Source organism: Cygnus olor, chromosome 10 (assembly GCF_009769625.2).
Source record: "Cygnus olor isolate bCygOlo1 chromosome 10, bCygOlo1.pri.v2, whole genome shotgun sequence".
Lineage (NCBI taxonomy): Eukaryota > Metazoa > Chordata > Aves > Anseriformes > Anatidae > Cygnus > Cygnus olor.
Window position 1 is genome coordinate 22,312,244 of NC_049178.1, and position 15,924 is coordinate 22,328,167.

Consider the following 15,924-nt stretch of genomic DNA (forward strand, 5'->3'; position numbering starts at 1 on the left):
GCGGCCGCCTCCCTCGTCCCCGGCCCCCGCCCCCCCGACGGCCCGGCGCTCGCTCCGCCCTCCGCCGGGCGCCGCTGCTCCGGGGCGGGCGGCGGCCCGCGGCCCCCTGCCGCTGGAGGCCCGCACCTTCTGCCTGGCGGCCGGGCCGCGCCGAGGCGGGCTGAGGCGGGCCGGGCTGAACTGAGGTGAGCTGAGGTGAGCTGAGGGCCTCAGGGCCGGCGGCGCCCCTCGGCCGGGCGGGGCGGGGCGGGGCGGGGCGGGGCGGGGACCCTCGGCCGGCGGCGCGAGGCGCGGCCCCGCCCCCTGCGTGCCGCCTCCCGCGCCTGCGCGGCCCCGCCCCGCCGCGGTCCCTTCCGGCTGTGCCAGCCCCCCGGCCCCCGCCCGGCAGGCAGGGAAAGGCCGTGGGGTCGGGGAGGTCCCGTCCCGTCCCGTCCCGTCCCGACGCCCCGCGTCTCCCCGTTGCAGGAGCGCGAAGGACGATGCCGTCGCGCCTCGCCGCGGGGCCGCCGCTGAGCTGAGCTGAGCCGAGCCGAGGCGGCGCCATGGCGTGTGGCTGTCCGCCGCCCTTCGGGGACCCGGCGGAGGTGCGGGAAGGCTTCCTGTGCCCGCTGTGCCTGAAGGACCTCCGCGCGTTCCACCAGCTGCAGGCGCACTACGAGCAGGAGCACTCGGGCGAGGACAGGGACGTCAGGGCGCAGCTCCGAAGTAAGGGCGCGGCGCGGCGGGCCCCGGGCAGCGGCAGCACCTCAGCCGCCGAAGCACCGCGGTCACCGGGCTGCGGGGCGCGGGGCCCCGGCCTCGTCGGAGCGGGCTGGGGCCGGGGCCGGGGCCGGGCGCGGTTCCTGGCGCCGCGCCCCGCCCTTCCCGGTGTGCGGGCGCGGGAGAGGCCCCGCTCCCCGGATGTCTGACCGCACGCGTGGGCTTTGTTACTGGCGCGGGTGGCTGGGGGGTCTTGGTGTGTTTTTTGTTTCTTTGTGTGTTCAGTGAGAGAGCCCTCTGTTTTACACTGTAAGGCAAGTGAATTCCCAAGCATTAATCAAAGACCTTGCAGAACACGGGCGATCTCTGGTACTTGTCAGGTACCAATTCATTCGTCCCTTGGTTTGACAGCAGCTAAAACTCTAGGGATTGGTTAAGGAAGGATGGTGGGGGGGGAAAGGTGGGAAAGAATTTGTATGGTGGAGCTGGCAGTAGATGCAGGGAGCGTCCCTGAGTTCTGCTATGGACTACTGGCTTTTACTGGTGTGTGGAAAATCCCTTTGTACTCCTGTTAACTAAAGTACAACTTCCTCCCCCCCCACCAAGCGTACATAGTATCACTTTACATGGAGGGAAGAGTATGCAAAATTTGGTGGTAGATCTGTGTGTTCCATATAAAAAGCCTTCGCTTTTACTTTTTTCACTTCCCTCGGAGATCAACGGTCATTATTTCAAAAGTCTCTTTTCTGAGGAAAGTTTGTGTTTTTAACAAGCCTATCTTAAGAGTAGCACAGCTGAGTATTTCTTAAGTCTTGAATTTGCTTTCCATCAGTCTGGCTACGTCTCAGCTGTTAGCACTGTCTTGTTCTTGGACAGTGGAGGTAGACTGGCCAGTAGTGCAGTCATGTTCTCTTCATGGGCATGCCGCTGTCGTAAGTAGGTGAATTACAGACGCTTGCTTCAGTCGAGTGTTTAAGCCAGAACAACAATATGGTTTTCATTGTGATAAGAAGAAAACAACAGCTTAGTCTTCCTAAGATTTCCCAAACGCTTCTTTTATTGAATATAAAATATCTGCATTCTGTTTTTTTTTCTAATTGAACTAATTCTAGGAGATAGAATATCCAGAGGAGAGCACAGATGCAAGGGCAATAAAAATGCTCAAATTTCAAGTTCCCAGTCTTGTTTTTGGCCCAGGAGACTGCTCTCCTCTCACTAGCATTTGTATGAAAATAATGCACTGATCTGTTTAATACTTTTGAACTTATTTAGATGTACAAGCATATTGAAATTCTTAACTTGGACTTTGTGCCAAAATACAAAGAAAGTGTTGAACACACTCGAATCTGACACAAATCACTGGGAATTAAGAGATAGTACGTACATGGTGTCCCCATGTGCTGTGGCATGGGGTCCCGCAATTTAATACGGTTTACTGTTTACAGCAATGTCCCTGAATGGAGTGCCTAAGACTACTGGTTTGCTATTAGGACCTTAGCAGTACTTTGACGGATAACAAAGAGCATTTCGTGTCACCTGTGACTCTGAACCACGCTCTGGTTCTAAACAGGACGTGTTGACTTATTATCAAGGAAAAAGATTTGTGTTGAAAGATAGGGAGTATTCCATGCTGGTTTCACATGGCAAATACCAGGTAACTAACTGTCTCCTGTTTGGTATGTGGGTTTATCTTTTTCAGATCTAGTCCAGAAGGCCAAGAGAGCGAAGAAGAAACTACTGAAACAAGAAGGAGATGGCAGAACTGACTCCGGATGTCAGGAGCGATATGAATCATTCAGCTATGGTGGAATAGATCCATACATGTGGGAGCCCCAAGAAGTAGGTAGGAGAGCTAGAGTGATACGCAGGGGGGGTAACTCTTATTTTAATCTTTGCTGGGGAAATTGAACAGTTTTGCTGAAGCTGCATGGAATTGTCTGTATTGCATTTGATTTACTGTAGCATGGGGTTATGGCTTGCATATTGATTCTGTGCAGCCTGCCTACGTTGTGTGGGGTGATGTGGAAAATACGTGTGTGTGTTATAGAATCAAGACCCAAACCCCTTGAGAGCATGGTGGTTATTTCACTGTACCTGAGCTGTTGAGTTTTGCTGGATACATATTTAGCACCGTTCATCTAGCTTTGAGGTGTTCTGCATGCATCTTGTGGCTTTTAACAAAACAGATAATCCACTGATTAATAAGCTATCGCTATATTAAATCTCTGCCTTTTGGGTTACTGTTAAAGTAGATGTTAGCTTATATGCCTGACAAAATGCTTGTCCCCTGATTTGAACTCTTTCAGCTATTTCTTTGGATTTGAGGTATAGGTAATCTCACATCAAAAAGAGGTTTAAATTAATCAAACAAAAATAAAACAACTATGGCTATAGATTTAAACTTTGCAAAAGTTACATAATGTGTTGACTGAGCCATTAATTACAAATACTGTTACTGGAAATTGCCTTTTACTATTGCAGAAATTTTATGATTGTTTTCAGGGAGAGGAGACGGCACTGTCTCTTGCGGGTCCTGGGAGTTTTCCTGTGCTGCTGGCAGACGAGGACTTTGTCCTTTGAGTCTGAGTTCTGCAGATCATTGTACTTTTGACTTCATACCATGATTGCTGCTGAAATAGTCAAAATTAGTAGCTAAGAATAAATTTAAGCAGTGAATTAACATAAGGTTTCTGATCAGAGTGGGGAATATGAACCTTAGCGATTTTAGGATAGGATTTGGTGGATTTGTGAAAGGGGTCCTGTAATGTCTCCAAATCAGAGATTGAATTCAGTTAGCCAGAGGGGCTCTCCCATTCCTATGAATTCGGCTATTTAGGGTTTTTTACATCTTTTGTTAGAATGAGGAAGTGATGTCCTTTGTTTGTACAGTTAGTGTCAAAGAGCAACATCTACTTTTGTGTTCTACCAGACAGAAGAAAGATAACTTATACTTTGTCTGTGTCTTTGATTTTTCAGTATCTGGTTTATGTTATTAAGAAAAGGATTAAAACTTAAACCCGATTTTGTTGAGAATGAATTGTGTATTTCTTAAATAGATGCTGTACTGATCTTCTGTGTACTTGGTGATGACATTTCTGTAGATCTGAACTGTGATTGAGGATTTGGTTCAGACCTCTAAAAGTGAGAAGGATGATCAGAAATCTGAAAGAAGATGTTGTTGTGTAGACCTCAAATAATCACTGGACCTGCATCTTGCCTTTGTTCTAGATGTAGTCAGGAAATAATGGGAGCTGGTTTTGAGATAAGTGCTAGCTGATAATAGGTTGCCAAATGTAACTGAGGGATAGAGATTAAAAAAAAAATATTGCAGATGTTCTCTTTAACGTAGTGTTCTTAGTTTTTCTGTAGTAGAAATAAAACACCATTTATTAGGCTTTAATCCACATGTTTTATGTGGAGCAGAACCGCAAAAACTTAGGATCCTAATGTCGTTAAAATGCCATTTGAACCTGAGAAATAAATGGTGAAAAAGAAGGGATAGCTGCCTTTCAAGAGGCATTTATATGCATTTAAATCCATGTAAAACACCTAGGTGACTCTGAAAACTTTCTGCTCTCTCCCAAGGTGCTATGAGAAGCCATCTTTCTGATTTTAAGAAACACCGAGCAGCCAGGATTGATCACTATGTAGTTGAAGTCAATAAGTTAATAATCAGGTTAGAAAAGGTAATTTTGCTGTTTTTTTAATATTCTAGTCTCTTAAATGTTTCCTAGACATATAGTCATGTTTTAGTGTGAAGGGTGCACATTTATGCAGCAGTGCACTTTTTAAAGGATAGTAAATTATGACTCTTTACAAGTTACTGTTCTTTTTTTATCCTTATGTAGTTTGGTCTGACTCTGTACTGCACATATGAATTCTGTTTCTGTGCAGTATTTTCAAACTGAAAATGCTGTTTTCATGTACTTAAGAACCATCTGTTTTTTCTGTACGTTTTCTCCATCTTTCACCTTACAAAGTTTCTCCCTAACATTTGTCAGGATTTTTCCAGCTCGTCGTTCAGCAAAATCCACCACTGACATATGATTTATTTGCATTTTTACTTGCAATAATGTTGGATGACCTAAGAATTATGTCCAAATGCTCTGACTGGAGCAGGTTTGGCAGTAATTGGTTAGCACTACTTGTCTGAATATGGCATTAGAAACAATCAGGAAGGTTGCAGGAATCTAATGTAAAACAGGCTTTTAAAAATGGCAGACTTTTCCTGTGGGGATGGGATGGGGGGTTAGGAGGTTGTGGAGTTTTTGCCTTTTTTTTCTTACAAAAGTACAGTTTTCTTGAATGTGTTGTTTGTCTTCTACTAGCTTACATCGTTTGACAGAGCAAATACTGAGTCCGCTAAAATAAGAGGTTGGTATGAGCTTACCTCAGACTACTTGCTGCTATAGTTTACCAGCAAAGGAATTAATTGAATGAATATCTTACATTGTGTGTATTCCCTCCCTCTCCACCCGATTGTAGCTATAGAGAAGTCTGTTGTGCCTTGGGTCAATGATCAGGATGTTCCATTCTGCCCAGACTGTGGCAGTAAGTTCAGTATTCGAAATCGACGTCACCATTGCCGCCTTTGTGGGTCTATTATGTGCAAGAAGTGCATGGAACTTGTCAGTCTTCCTTTGGCAAGTAAGTGCAGTGGGTAGTGTTAATTCCTCCTTTCCTTATCTCACTCAGGGTGCTAATGGCATCCTGGCTTTTTGGAACAAGAAAACAAGCTTAATATTCTGTTTGCATGGGAAACTCATTCTTCAGTGTGTCAGTCAGTTCCCTGCAGACACTTGTCTGCAAAACAGAGTAAGAATGATTTCTACAGTCTTTGTCTCTGTTCCTTCTTCAGATTGGGAAGTGTTGCATAATGCTGAAAAAGTTGCTAGAATATACTAGTACATAATATTACTAGATGTGGCATATTCCAAAATAGTACTGAGTACCATAGCTCTGGAGGTATTAATTCTTGGAGTTATAACTCCAGAAGTTCTTGACATTTAAAACTGCTGCGGATATTTCAAATCTTGCCCACGATTGTCCAAATGTTGACATCAAGGGAATTCATCCACAAGCCTGTTAGGAAGCACTTTCAACTTTAGTTTCCTTCCTTATCTAGTGCATTGGAGAGGAAACTATTTTCTGTGGAAATAAATGATGTTAATTGGGATCTTCAGAGAGTTCAAGCACAAAATAAGTACAGCATTAACGTACCTCTTTTCCACACACTGTTTTGTAACTATGCAAGCTCCAACGTTCAACTCAGGATAATGTGAGAATGTTTCTAGGCATAAAGAATGTAAGTGGTTCCCAGTAGAGTGCTCTCTAGCTGCTTTTAGAATAGAGCAGGATCTTACAGTGAAGACCCAAATTCTGACTTGTAGATCTGGTTGTCGTGGGTTCCTTGCATGTCTTTCAGCAAACTTTTTCAAGACAGTTTTCTAGTATTTCGGGTAATACTAGCTTCGGTTAAAAGTTCAATTAATTTGTGTTGGTAAAATCTGTTGGTCTCTCCAATCAATGTAAAATTACCTGTGTATAACTTCTAGGCAAACTCACCAGTGCCAGCAAAGAGGCCTTGAGTTCTCATACTAGCCCAAGCTCTTCACCTAATAGCGTCCATGGCTCCCGCCGTGGCAGCATTAGCAGCATAAGCAGTGTAAGCTCAGTTCTGGATGAGAAGGATGATGACCGAATCCGTTGTTGCCAGCACTGCAAAGACACCCTGCTGAAAAGAGAACAACAGATTGATGAGAGAGAATACACTCCAGAGATTGTGAAACTCTATGAGGTAAAATCAAGCTCCTTGCTGCTTTCATACTCAGTATATATACCTGCAGTTGTTGCTACTTGGTTTCTGGCTTGTTCTGTCATGTCCAAGCTATTTATGGCTTAGTATTTGCCTGCGTACAGATAGACTGTATTGGGTGTTGATGCCACATAACAAAGAAAAATCTGAAATGATGGAGCCAGGTGCCATGTAGTACTTACATCCCATGATAACTTAAACCCTCATTTTAAGGCACAGCTTTATTCTCTGCATCTGAAACTAATAGTTCTGAGTTGCCTCTTAAAATTGTGAACTATGTCAACTGGGATTCCTCAGAACAGTCCTTATTAAACCAGTGATGTGCTGTGCGCTTTGTTAATGGGCTGCACTGGAACTGTACGACTTCATGTTGTCAGCACTCTGTCCTCACACCGGTGGGAAATACTTTTTGGAACCATCTAAATTGACCAACAGTGTATGGCTGGAACTTTTATGTTCAAATATGCTTTGATAGCAGGTACTGACAGTCATTGGGTATTCAATACAGTCTGTAAGCCTTTCTCCCAGCCCCAAGGTTAGTATTAATGGGACTTTCTGTTGATGCTCTCTGTGAGGAAACTAAGACTAGAAGTTGCCTAAGTTTCCCATTAGAACAGCTTCTGAATTCAAGTTCACCTTGCAGGTGATTCTCTCTGTTCCTGACCATGGCATCTGTATTCTGAGGACAGCTGAAGGGCGCTGTGATCCTTAATAGTCAAATGGCTTTCATCACTGTTAGCTTGGAGTGTGCATAGGCACATTGAAAGGCTTATGTCAGCATGTGCTTACATTTGTGTTTTGACGCGAGTTCTTTTTATACACTTTGTTTAAATAAGAAACTCCGACTCTGTATGGAGAAGGTTGACCAGAAGGCGCCAGAATATATAAAGATGGCAGAATCGCTAAAGTAAGCCCTATTTACTAATTTTGTTTGTGAATATATGCGTTTTTATGCAGCTGTAAGAATGAGAAGTAGTAAAGAAGTGGTGTGCTAAGGCTACAAGATTGTGTAGGTCATGAGAAAGTACTCTATTTTTTTAAAAATCTAGACAAATACCTGTCCAAACCCAATGTTAATTAATGGAATAGATTATTAAAGCAAGTATTAAAGCTGATGAGTGTCATCCCTGTGATCTCTTACTAATTAACATATGACTTATTAATTCCAGAGTTTTGGTGCATCACTTGGGTGCCTGGATTAATATTTTCTTCCCATAAATTTGTATTTAAAAATAATTTTTAAAAAGTAATAATGCTAGGGTTATGCTTTCAACTTGTAGAATGGGAGAAATTCTATGGTTTTATCAGTCTTAAATACAGCTTCTGATTTAAGCATAGTCAGAATTTAATGTTACAGAACTGAATATAATTAGGACTTACATTACTTACATCCTTAATTGTAATGACCTGCTGAAAGACTTGCCATACTGAATAAATGTAATATAAGCCTGCCACATGTGCTTAATGTATGAAATGTAATAGAGTAGTGAAGACTAGAGGGAAAAACAGTACATTTCTTGGCTATAAAAAAGTCACTTCTGCCATTTGCGGTATTGCTGAAATTGATGGATTTCAAGGAGCTTATAGGGCAAAGAAGGAAGCTGTACAGCAAATTTCTGGAAGTTGTTCCAAAGGAGATGTGAAGTAGGCTACTATGAGGGTTGTTTTTAATCTGAATTTGTACTACTAAAAATATTTTTTTCATAACATAGTGAAAATTTCAGAGAATTAGCAGTATGCACAAATGCATACATGGTGTATACTGTGCTGACTTGGATCTTGACTCCTTCCCAAATTACAATGTTTGATCACCTCTTAAAGAGCACTAGGATCTCCCCTCAAAAGGATTGTAACAACAATCACGTTTTGCATTTCTTTAAACCCTTACAAAAATGTGAGTGGTTTTGTTTTCCCTACTTGACTTCCTGACTTTTTATGTTGTTGAATTAATTGGGGGGTTCCTTCCTTTATTCAGGTTTCACTTAGTAAATCTAAACACAGATACAACTATTCATCTGTGTTCAGTTCTTATAGAGGCAGATATTTAAATGTTAAGGTATGGTCACTTGTGACTTAGCTGACCCACTAAGGATCTTACAAGTTTTGCAGATTAAGAGATAAGTGTTACACTAAGGATTTTGCATTGCATACTTCATTCTGACTAGTACTGAGTCCTGAAAAGTTATTTTTGAGGGCATGATCATTATTTTGTGTATTTGAGATATAAAAGGAGAGGGAAGCTTAAAAACTTGTGAAGAGTCTTCCCTGTTAAATGTTAATTTGTTTTCTCAATAAATACAGGATTCTAGTGATTGGATCTCCGTGTAGATGCAGTTAGTTGCTAGCATCTTAAGTATGACACTCATATGGGGTTGTAGACTTGCTTTCTGACAAATGTAAGCAGAGAGAACTATTTTAGTGGTATAGTTGCTTATTCAATCAGTGAGTGTTTTTTCATTTTTTTTCTGCACCCAGTGGCCTGGAAAAAAAAACAGAATAAATGTATTTGTTAGGTTGTGTACATTTTAGATATTATTGATAGAGTGGGATTCTTCTTGTATTAAAATCCAGTTTCTCCTATAAGTGTAAATAATAAAATCATAAATAAAATGATCTATTAAATCTTCACATTCATAAGTTGATTATCACTTTCCACTTCTGTCAGAATGAAAAGGCTTTTAAACACAATGAGCTCAAAATAAAAGCATTTTAAAGGATTAGCTATCCTTACATTTGTTGACATCTCCTTGGGATAACTTCCAGTGTTGTATTTATTATTAGCTTGATGCACGGCTTACAATAAAGTTATATTTATTTCTTAGTGCCGGGGAGACGACTTACAGTCTTGAACATGCAAATGACTTGAGAGTGGAGATTCAAAGAGTATATGAATTTATAGATGCCTTAAGGTAAAGAAAGTGTGTGTGAGCTGTCTCTTGCTTTCTCTCATGTGCATCATAACAATAAAGAAAAACAGGATTTTTTTTTTCCTCTTCCAATACAGCTTGTGCTGTATATCCTTCTGTGATGACTTCTGTAGTTTTTCTTATTCTCAACTGTTGGGGCCTATGTTTGTGTAGCATCTACCTGCTTATTCATAGTCAACTTGTCTGCTCAGTTGTAATGAGGATGTTGAAAGGTAGATGCTGTTGCTGTGCGCTATCAAGCTCTACTTCCTTTTCCAACCATACATTCCTTTGTAGTGAAAATAACTTAAGTGCAGAGGAGACAAATAGAGGCATAGTTTTTTTTAAGTGTTACAATTTGTAATATCTAGAATGGTTTACCTAAAAGAACATTGGAAAATGTTAATTTGATACTGTCTGCCTCATTTTCTGTTTTATTTTCCTTGGCCCTTGTTTTTGAACTGATGAGATCGTACATTTGCTTTGATTCAGTAAGAAGATTTTGAATCTAGGCTTGCATGAAGAGCCCCAACCTCATCCTAAAACACTACAGCTTCAGAGAATGATAAGATACTCAGCTACACTTTTTGTTCAGGTAAATTAAACATACGTTACGAGCTGAATTTAAGTTTTATGTAGTATTGTCTTCTTTGCTGGGCATCCCCGTGGTTTAAAACTATTTTGACAGAATGTTTAGTTCTGTGGATTTTTCTGTAGTTCCACTGAATGGATAGTGTAGTCAGAGCAGTATTGTGTTCCGGGGCTTAAGAGATCTTTGCTTTGTCTCTGGTGGAGGTTGAGCCTAGCTAGCGGTATAGTTAAGGCAGCCATGATATGCTCAGACTTGCAGCAGTAACTATAGTGTAGAAGTCCCTCCTATTTGTCTGTGTTCTGTTGGTGGTATTTTTATATTCAAGAAAAAAAAAAATCCTGAAAACTTGGCTGACCGCCTGCAAGTAAAACTGTAAATATTTCAATTTTTGCCAGGAAAAACTGCTTGGCCTAATGTCCCTGCCAACCAAAGATCAGTACGAAGAACTGAAGAAGAGAAGACTGCATATGGTAAGACAGGTTAAGATCTGTATCTTGTATGAGGGCCTCCTTCAAGGTCTCAAAGACATGCACAGTTATTTACAACTCAGAGTTAATCTCAATGTATTAGTACCTCTGTGTGTATGAATGAATAGCTGTCCTTAACACTGGACTTCAAAAAAATTTTTTTGCTGTCGATCACTCCATGTCCATTTTCAGGGATTTGTGTAATACAGTTAGTGTATTTCTACCCAGAACAGAGAGACAGAGGTCAGTACTGAGAGCTGGGTACTTCTAGAAAGTAGCAATGACTTGCTTACTCGTGCTGTTGCTCTGCAGTACTGCAACAGAAAGCCTTTAAGTATCTTAGCTTACGTGGATTTTCAAATTGTGTTCTGGAGTTCATTTGCACAAGTAGAATTCGGAGACTTCTTTAGGTGGTTTTAAAAAAAAAAAAGGAAGAACAATATCTAGAATAAGGATGCATCTTCAGAGAGGTTTGGGATTATTTTTTTTCCAGTTAGGAGGGAGGACATCACTAAATGTAAAATAAACCAACTTTATGTTGAGGTAGAAGTTGAGAAATAAAAATCATTGCATTCCAAAAGCTAGTATCATCAGTGATCTTTAACACTGATGCTCTATTACAGAAGTACCTGCTATAGTTGACTGTGATACAGTTACTGTACAAATCAGTTTGAGGCCACTCTTTGGACAGTTGGATTAGGCATTTTCTGCTCTGTGTATAACACTGTCACTGCTCCTCCTTGCCCTCAAGTTTGTACAGGCAGATATGAAGGGGTATTAAGTACCTTCATAAATAAACTGAAGGGAAGCATCTAGGTAATATTATGAAAATGACCATTTTCTGCAGAGTAAGCAAAAATGGAACTGATCTGTTTGTGGCAGCAGTGTCTAAGGTAGATAAAGCCTAACTTTTTGTACCTATGGATATTAAAAATAAATAAATCGTGGTGTTCTCTCCCTACATGTTTGTTTTAGGCGGCTCTTGAAACACACAGAAGACAAGAGGAAAAGCAGAAGGACTCAACTTCCAGATCTGTAGCTGCAGTTAACGGTGATGCAAGTCACCTAAAAAAAGGAACAGTCAGGAAATCTGAAGGCTGGTTACCTACATCTAGCATATCTCGACAATGTGAGATAGCAGACCCACTTCTTCAGCAGATTGACAACATCACATCCTTTATTAAGCAAGCAAAAGCGGCTAATCGGCTAGACGAGGTCCGTATGTTGCAAGAGAACCTGAGGCAGCTTCAGGATGAATACGATCAACAACAAACTCTGAAAGCTATTGAGCTTTCTAGAAAACAGGCAGAAGAGGAAGAGATGCAGAAGGAGGAACTTCAGGTCCTTTGTGAAAAAGAATGGGAAAGAGAACACCACAAATTCATGTCTCAACATGCAAGGACACACTCCTTAGACTTCAGAGAAGTCAAGCAGCATCAGCATGAAGTTGCAAAAGAGAATCAGAACTTGATAGCACATGGATTGGATTTGGATATTACTCAGATGAAAGGGAACCCAAGTTTTGAAACTTCTGCTGTTCAACAGCCGCCAGCTAAAGAGTACTTTATCTTTCCAGTCAAACCTCAGAATGTCCCACAGTGCGACAAAGACCAGAATAGGGCAGCCTGTCTAAACCCCTTTGAAGATGAAGCAGATACCCCTCTATCAGATGAAGATCCTGCTAACCCATTTGCCAAAGACATTTCTCCACTGATTTCTTTCTCTAACGCTGTTCTACAAAGTGATAAAAAAGAATATAATCCATTTGAGAATGAGGAGGATGAACAAACTAATGGAGCATCTGTCAGTACTTCAAACCCCTTTGAAGAGGATGAAAATCCATGTCAAGAGTCTGGGGGCAATTGGAATTCTGGGAATCCATTTGAAGAGGGATCTTCTACCAATCCCTTTGAAGTGGAGGATGGCAATGAGATCTCAGAAGAGGAGGCTATAGAGGAGGAACTGCTTCTCCAACAGATAGATAATATCAAAGCCTATATATTTGATGCCAAACATAGTGGGAGAATGGATGAGGTGGAGGTACTGACAGAGAATTTGAAGGAATTGAAGTACACCTTAGCAAAACAAAAGGAGAAATCCAACTGTTGAAGCAGCAGTAGGGCTGTGTAATAATTATTTCATGTCCACTGTTAAAGATGGGAAAGTAGAACAGATAAACAGGAGCACAGGTTACAAGAGGGAATTGGGAGAATCTTGTGGGATTTTTTTATGCACTTTCATTCACGTATTTCCACTACTACTCAGCCTTGAAGAAAGAAAATTGAGGAATGCTGCTGGTCTTGAACACTTATACTAAGAAATTTTACAATAACTTGTTACGACCCTCTTAGTGGTAATTGGTCTTATTGTGTATTTATTTTGGTCAAAAGAGTTAAGTGGTAACAGGGAACTACAACTTGGAAATGGTTTCAGGGTTGGTTCGTCATCTTTCCTCCTTTCTCTTGTGTTATTGTACTAGTTGTAGTATTGGTTTTTCAAGCGGCACTCTGACTAAAGAGAGATGAAAATGTTTCTAAAATGTATGCGTCTTTTGATAATGGCACAGTACAAGTGTTACAGGCTAGCCTAGTTGCCCTAATGGAGTTACAGGAAAGTGCTGTTAAAAGGCTGCTGTGATTCTTTGAGATACAGAATACACAGGCTGCAGATCAATTTTGTGCAATGCTAATACATAAAAGGGATTTTAAGACTATGAGGAAAAACTTTGTAACTGATCTTAACATGAGTAACTTTTTAAAAGTGTTTATAAAAATTCATGAGTAAAATTTGGGTGCTGCCCTTTCATCATTTCTCATTTCCCAGTTACTCTACGCACAAATTGCAGTGTAAGAGAGAAAGCTGAACTGGCTTCAGAGACCAGTCTGTGTGGGAATGAATACCTAAATGCTCATTCACAGGGAGAAGAATGTCAGGCTAGCACAAACTACAGTTTTAAAGGTGACACTGCAATCCCTAACTATATTGTGGAACTTGTATATTCCTTTATGTCTTCTGGGTAACGGAATGATCATGTTTGTTTTATCTGTGAGACTGGAACCCTCTTCATAGCATTCAGAGAACAGAAGTTCTATTTATAATGGAGAGCTGAAGTGCCACTAAACTGGAATTCAGTGAAAGCTGGGCTGTGCTGGTGCCAAATAGCAGGTCCTATCTTATACTTCATTCCCATCAAAAGAAATTAAGAGAATCAGGCACATCTGTCTTAAATAAGAAGCTTCAGATTGGAGTCTTGGTGTGAACCTGTGACCTGGGGGATGGCTAGGGGTTGGCCAGCATATGTGGTGCAGGGAGGTTTAATGCTGGGCTTCTGAAGATTGATATGTAGACACTGATATCGAAATGTAGAATCATTCAATGTTAAGTCAGCATGTATCTCTGCAAAAGACTGTGCCTGATCTGGTTTGATTTTTGCCTTTGAGAGGCAGAGGTCCATCATCAGGCATCTGTGTTTGAAAAGGTGGTTGGGAGGAGTTAGTCAAAAGAGTGTATTTAATTAAAGCTGAAATAGAGGAAATTGGGCAGATCGCACTGTACAGCGCTAATAATGGTGGCCTTATACAGAAGTGCAGTTGTATGGAACAGGACACTTCTTTTAACTATGTCTCCAATAACATGAATAGCATAGCTATAATGTGAACATCACGTAATATTTCTGAGACACAGATATAATCATGCTACCTAAACAGCAAGAACCCTAGTTTTACTTTTTTGTAAATATGTGGAGGTATGGACTTGTAGAACTTCTGTTTCAAACAAACAAAACATCCTCAGTAACACTAGTAAATGATCAAAATAATTTAGAGCAGCCATTTGAAGAACATAGATGTTCTTTTACTGTAGCATAAATTTGAGTTTGAAAAGTGTGCAGAATGGGTTGTCATAAGACCCTGAGGGTTTATACTTAGGTGTTTTATTATTGTTGATTGAGTCCCCTAGTGTTACTTTGCACCAAATGAAATAAAGAACAAAGGATTCTGAAAGGTTGTAAAGTAGCACAAAAGTGCACTGTGGCACCAGACTTAGGAAGGCAGCAAGATAAAGAAACACATTAAGATAGCTAAACTTTATCCCCTTTATACACAGAATTGTTTTAAAAGTAGTAGTATAAGGTAACTATTTAAGACAGACTAGTTTGTGAGTCAAGAGGACTACTCCCTGCATTATAACCCAAAACTTCTTTTGATGTTGATGCAAAAAGAATGTTTCAGTGGTTTCAGCTTTTGCTTTTAGAAGTGTTTTTTCCTTGTTGTAACTATCTTGCATTCTTTGTATTTTCAGTCTAATACACTAATAAAGTATCCTTATTGTATATGTAACAACGTATTTTTACAAGCAGGTAACAGACTAGCATACCTCATGATCAGTGTCAGTGTTAAATGTGACTAGCGATCTGATACTAAAGTCATCTCTAATATGAAGACATTCACTAGTATTTGGATTTTGGTATTTGCTGGTATTTGGATTGCTGTAAGGCTCACAAGGCACAACAAAATGAAGACGACATAACCATAAAGCTAAATAAATAACTTGCATTGACATTTGTTAAAATTGCATGCACTACTCTGTATGAAAACTTTGTAAACAGAGATGAAATAAACATTTATTTTGTGCTGTATTTGCCCTTGATGATTTTTAGAGGTTGCTCATTCATGTAGGTGTGAAATTTTGTATTCAACCACCTGCTCAGAAATGCTAGTATATGTTCAAATTACTGCAGAAATAGATAATCCTGGCTTAATGGTATATGCAACAACATAATTCAAAGCACTGTAGTACTATCTATCATGTATTTATATACTATTATAGGTACACTGTAATTGTTTGGTGAGGCAGAAGCTATTCTGATCATGTTCAGGGTCCAGGAGCAGCTGAAGGAAAAGCAGTTACAGAGCAGCAGCACTGGACTATGAAGCACAATGAACTTGCTGACTAGAATTACCTGGAAGTCAAGTTTTCTAGCTATACTTCTCCTTTGCTTGTGGGTTTTTCTTTTTGGCCTTCATTTCAGCATGCAGTTTCAGTTGGGAGTATGTCATTTGGCTGTCTTCAGTTAGTACAAGCTGGAAATGGGTGGGAACATTTGAAATGTTCTGAAAGTCTGTGGAACCCTGTGCTGCTTTTAAGAGAAATCGACTTTTACTCCTAGTTTCTCTATCTCAAAGCAAACATGATCTTGGGGACTGCATCAGGCAAACTACTGCCAGCAGGCTCCGTGATCCTTCCCCATAGAACCAGTAAGAAGTACTGCTACTCCACAGCTGGAGTTCTGGCTCCAGTTCTGGGCTTCCCAGTATAAGAGAGACTTGGAGCTACTGGTTAGAGTCCAAAGGGCCACTAAGATGATTAAGGGCTAGAAGCATCTCTCTTGCAAAGAAAGGCTGAGAGCTTAAAGAGGAGAAGGCATGTGGCGGGGAGGAAGAATTT

General features: G+C 40.8%; 2 protein-coding genes across 25 annotated transcripts in view; one reads left to right on the forward strand and one right to left on the reverse strand.

Moving 5' to 3' along the window:
* The window catches only part of LOC121075289, a 57,450-nt gene extending 56,824 nt beyond the window's left edge, over window positions 1-626 (reverse strand). For 21 of the 22 annotated variants that reach the window (XR_005822879.1, XR_005822870.1, XR_005822859.1 and 18 more), the window contains exon 1: window positions 127-292. Coding sequence is in view for 1 of the 22 variants with exons in the window: in XM_040568377.1 (XP_040424311.1) it covers window positions 127-205; window positions 510-544 (114 nt within the window). In the remaining 21 variants the exon portion in view is untranslated. Of the gene's footprint in view, window positions 1-126; window positions 293-509 lie in introns of those variants that run through there. The other variant, XM_040568377.1, reaches the window with a different exon arrangement.
* RBSN (rabenosyn, RAB effector) lies at window positions 168-15,115 on the forward strand. Of its 3 annotated transcripts, none has more exons than XM_040568355.1 (11): window positions 168-185; window positions 2,399-2,542; window positions 4,285-4,385; window positions 5,028-5,073; window positions 5,185-5,346; window positions 6,255-6,496; window positions 7,351-7,421; window positions 9,337-9,423; window positions 9,913-10,015; window positions 10,408-10,482; window positions 11,455-15,115. In XM_040568355.1, the coding sequence occupies exons 2-11, from the start codon at window positions 2,521-2,523 to the stop codon at window positions 12,586-12,588; spliced, it is 2,043 nt and encodes a 680-aa protein (XP_040424289.1). In that variant the 5' UTR covers window positions 168-185; window positions 2,399-2,520; the 3' UTR covers window positions 12,589-15,115. The 3 variants fall into 3 exon arrangements, with proteins under 3 accessions (XP_040424289.1, XP_040424290.1, XP_040424288.1); XM_040568356.1 differs by having other exon boundaries at window positions 171-185; window positions 2,399-2,538; XM_040568354.1 differs by lacking the exon at window positions 168-185 and adding an exon at window positions 488-705.
* Window positions 15,116-15,924: the final 809 nt, after the last annotated feature.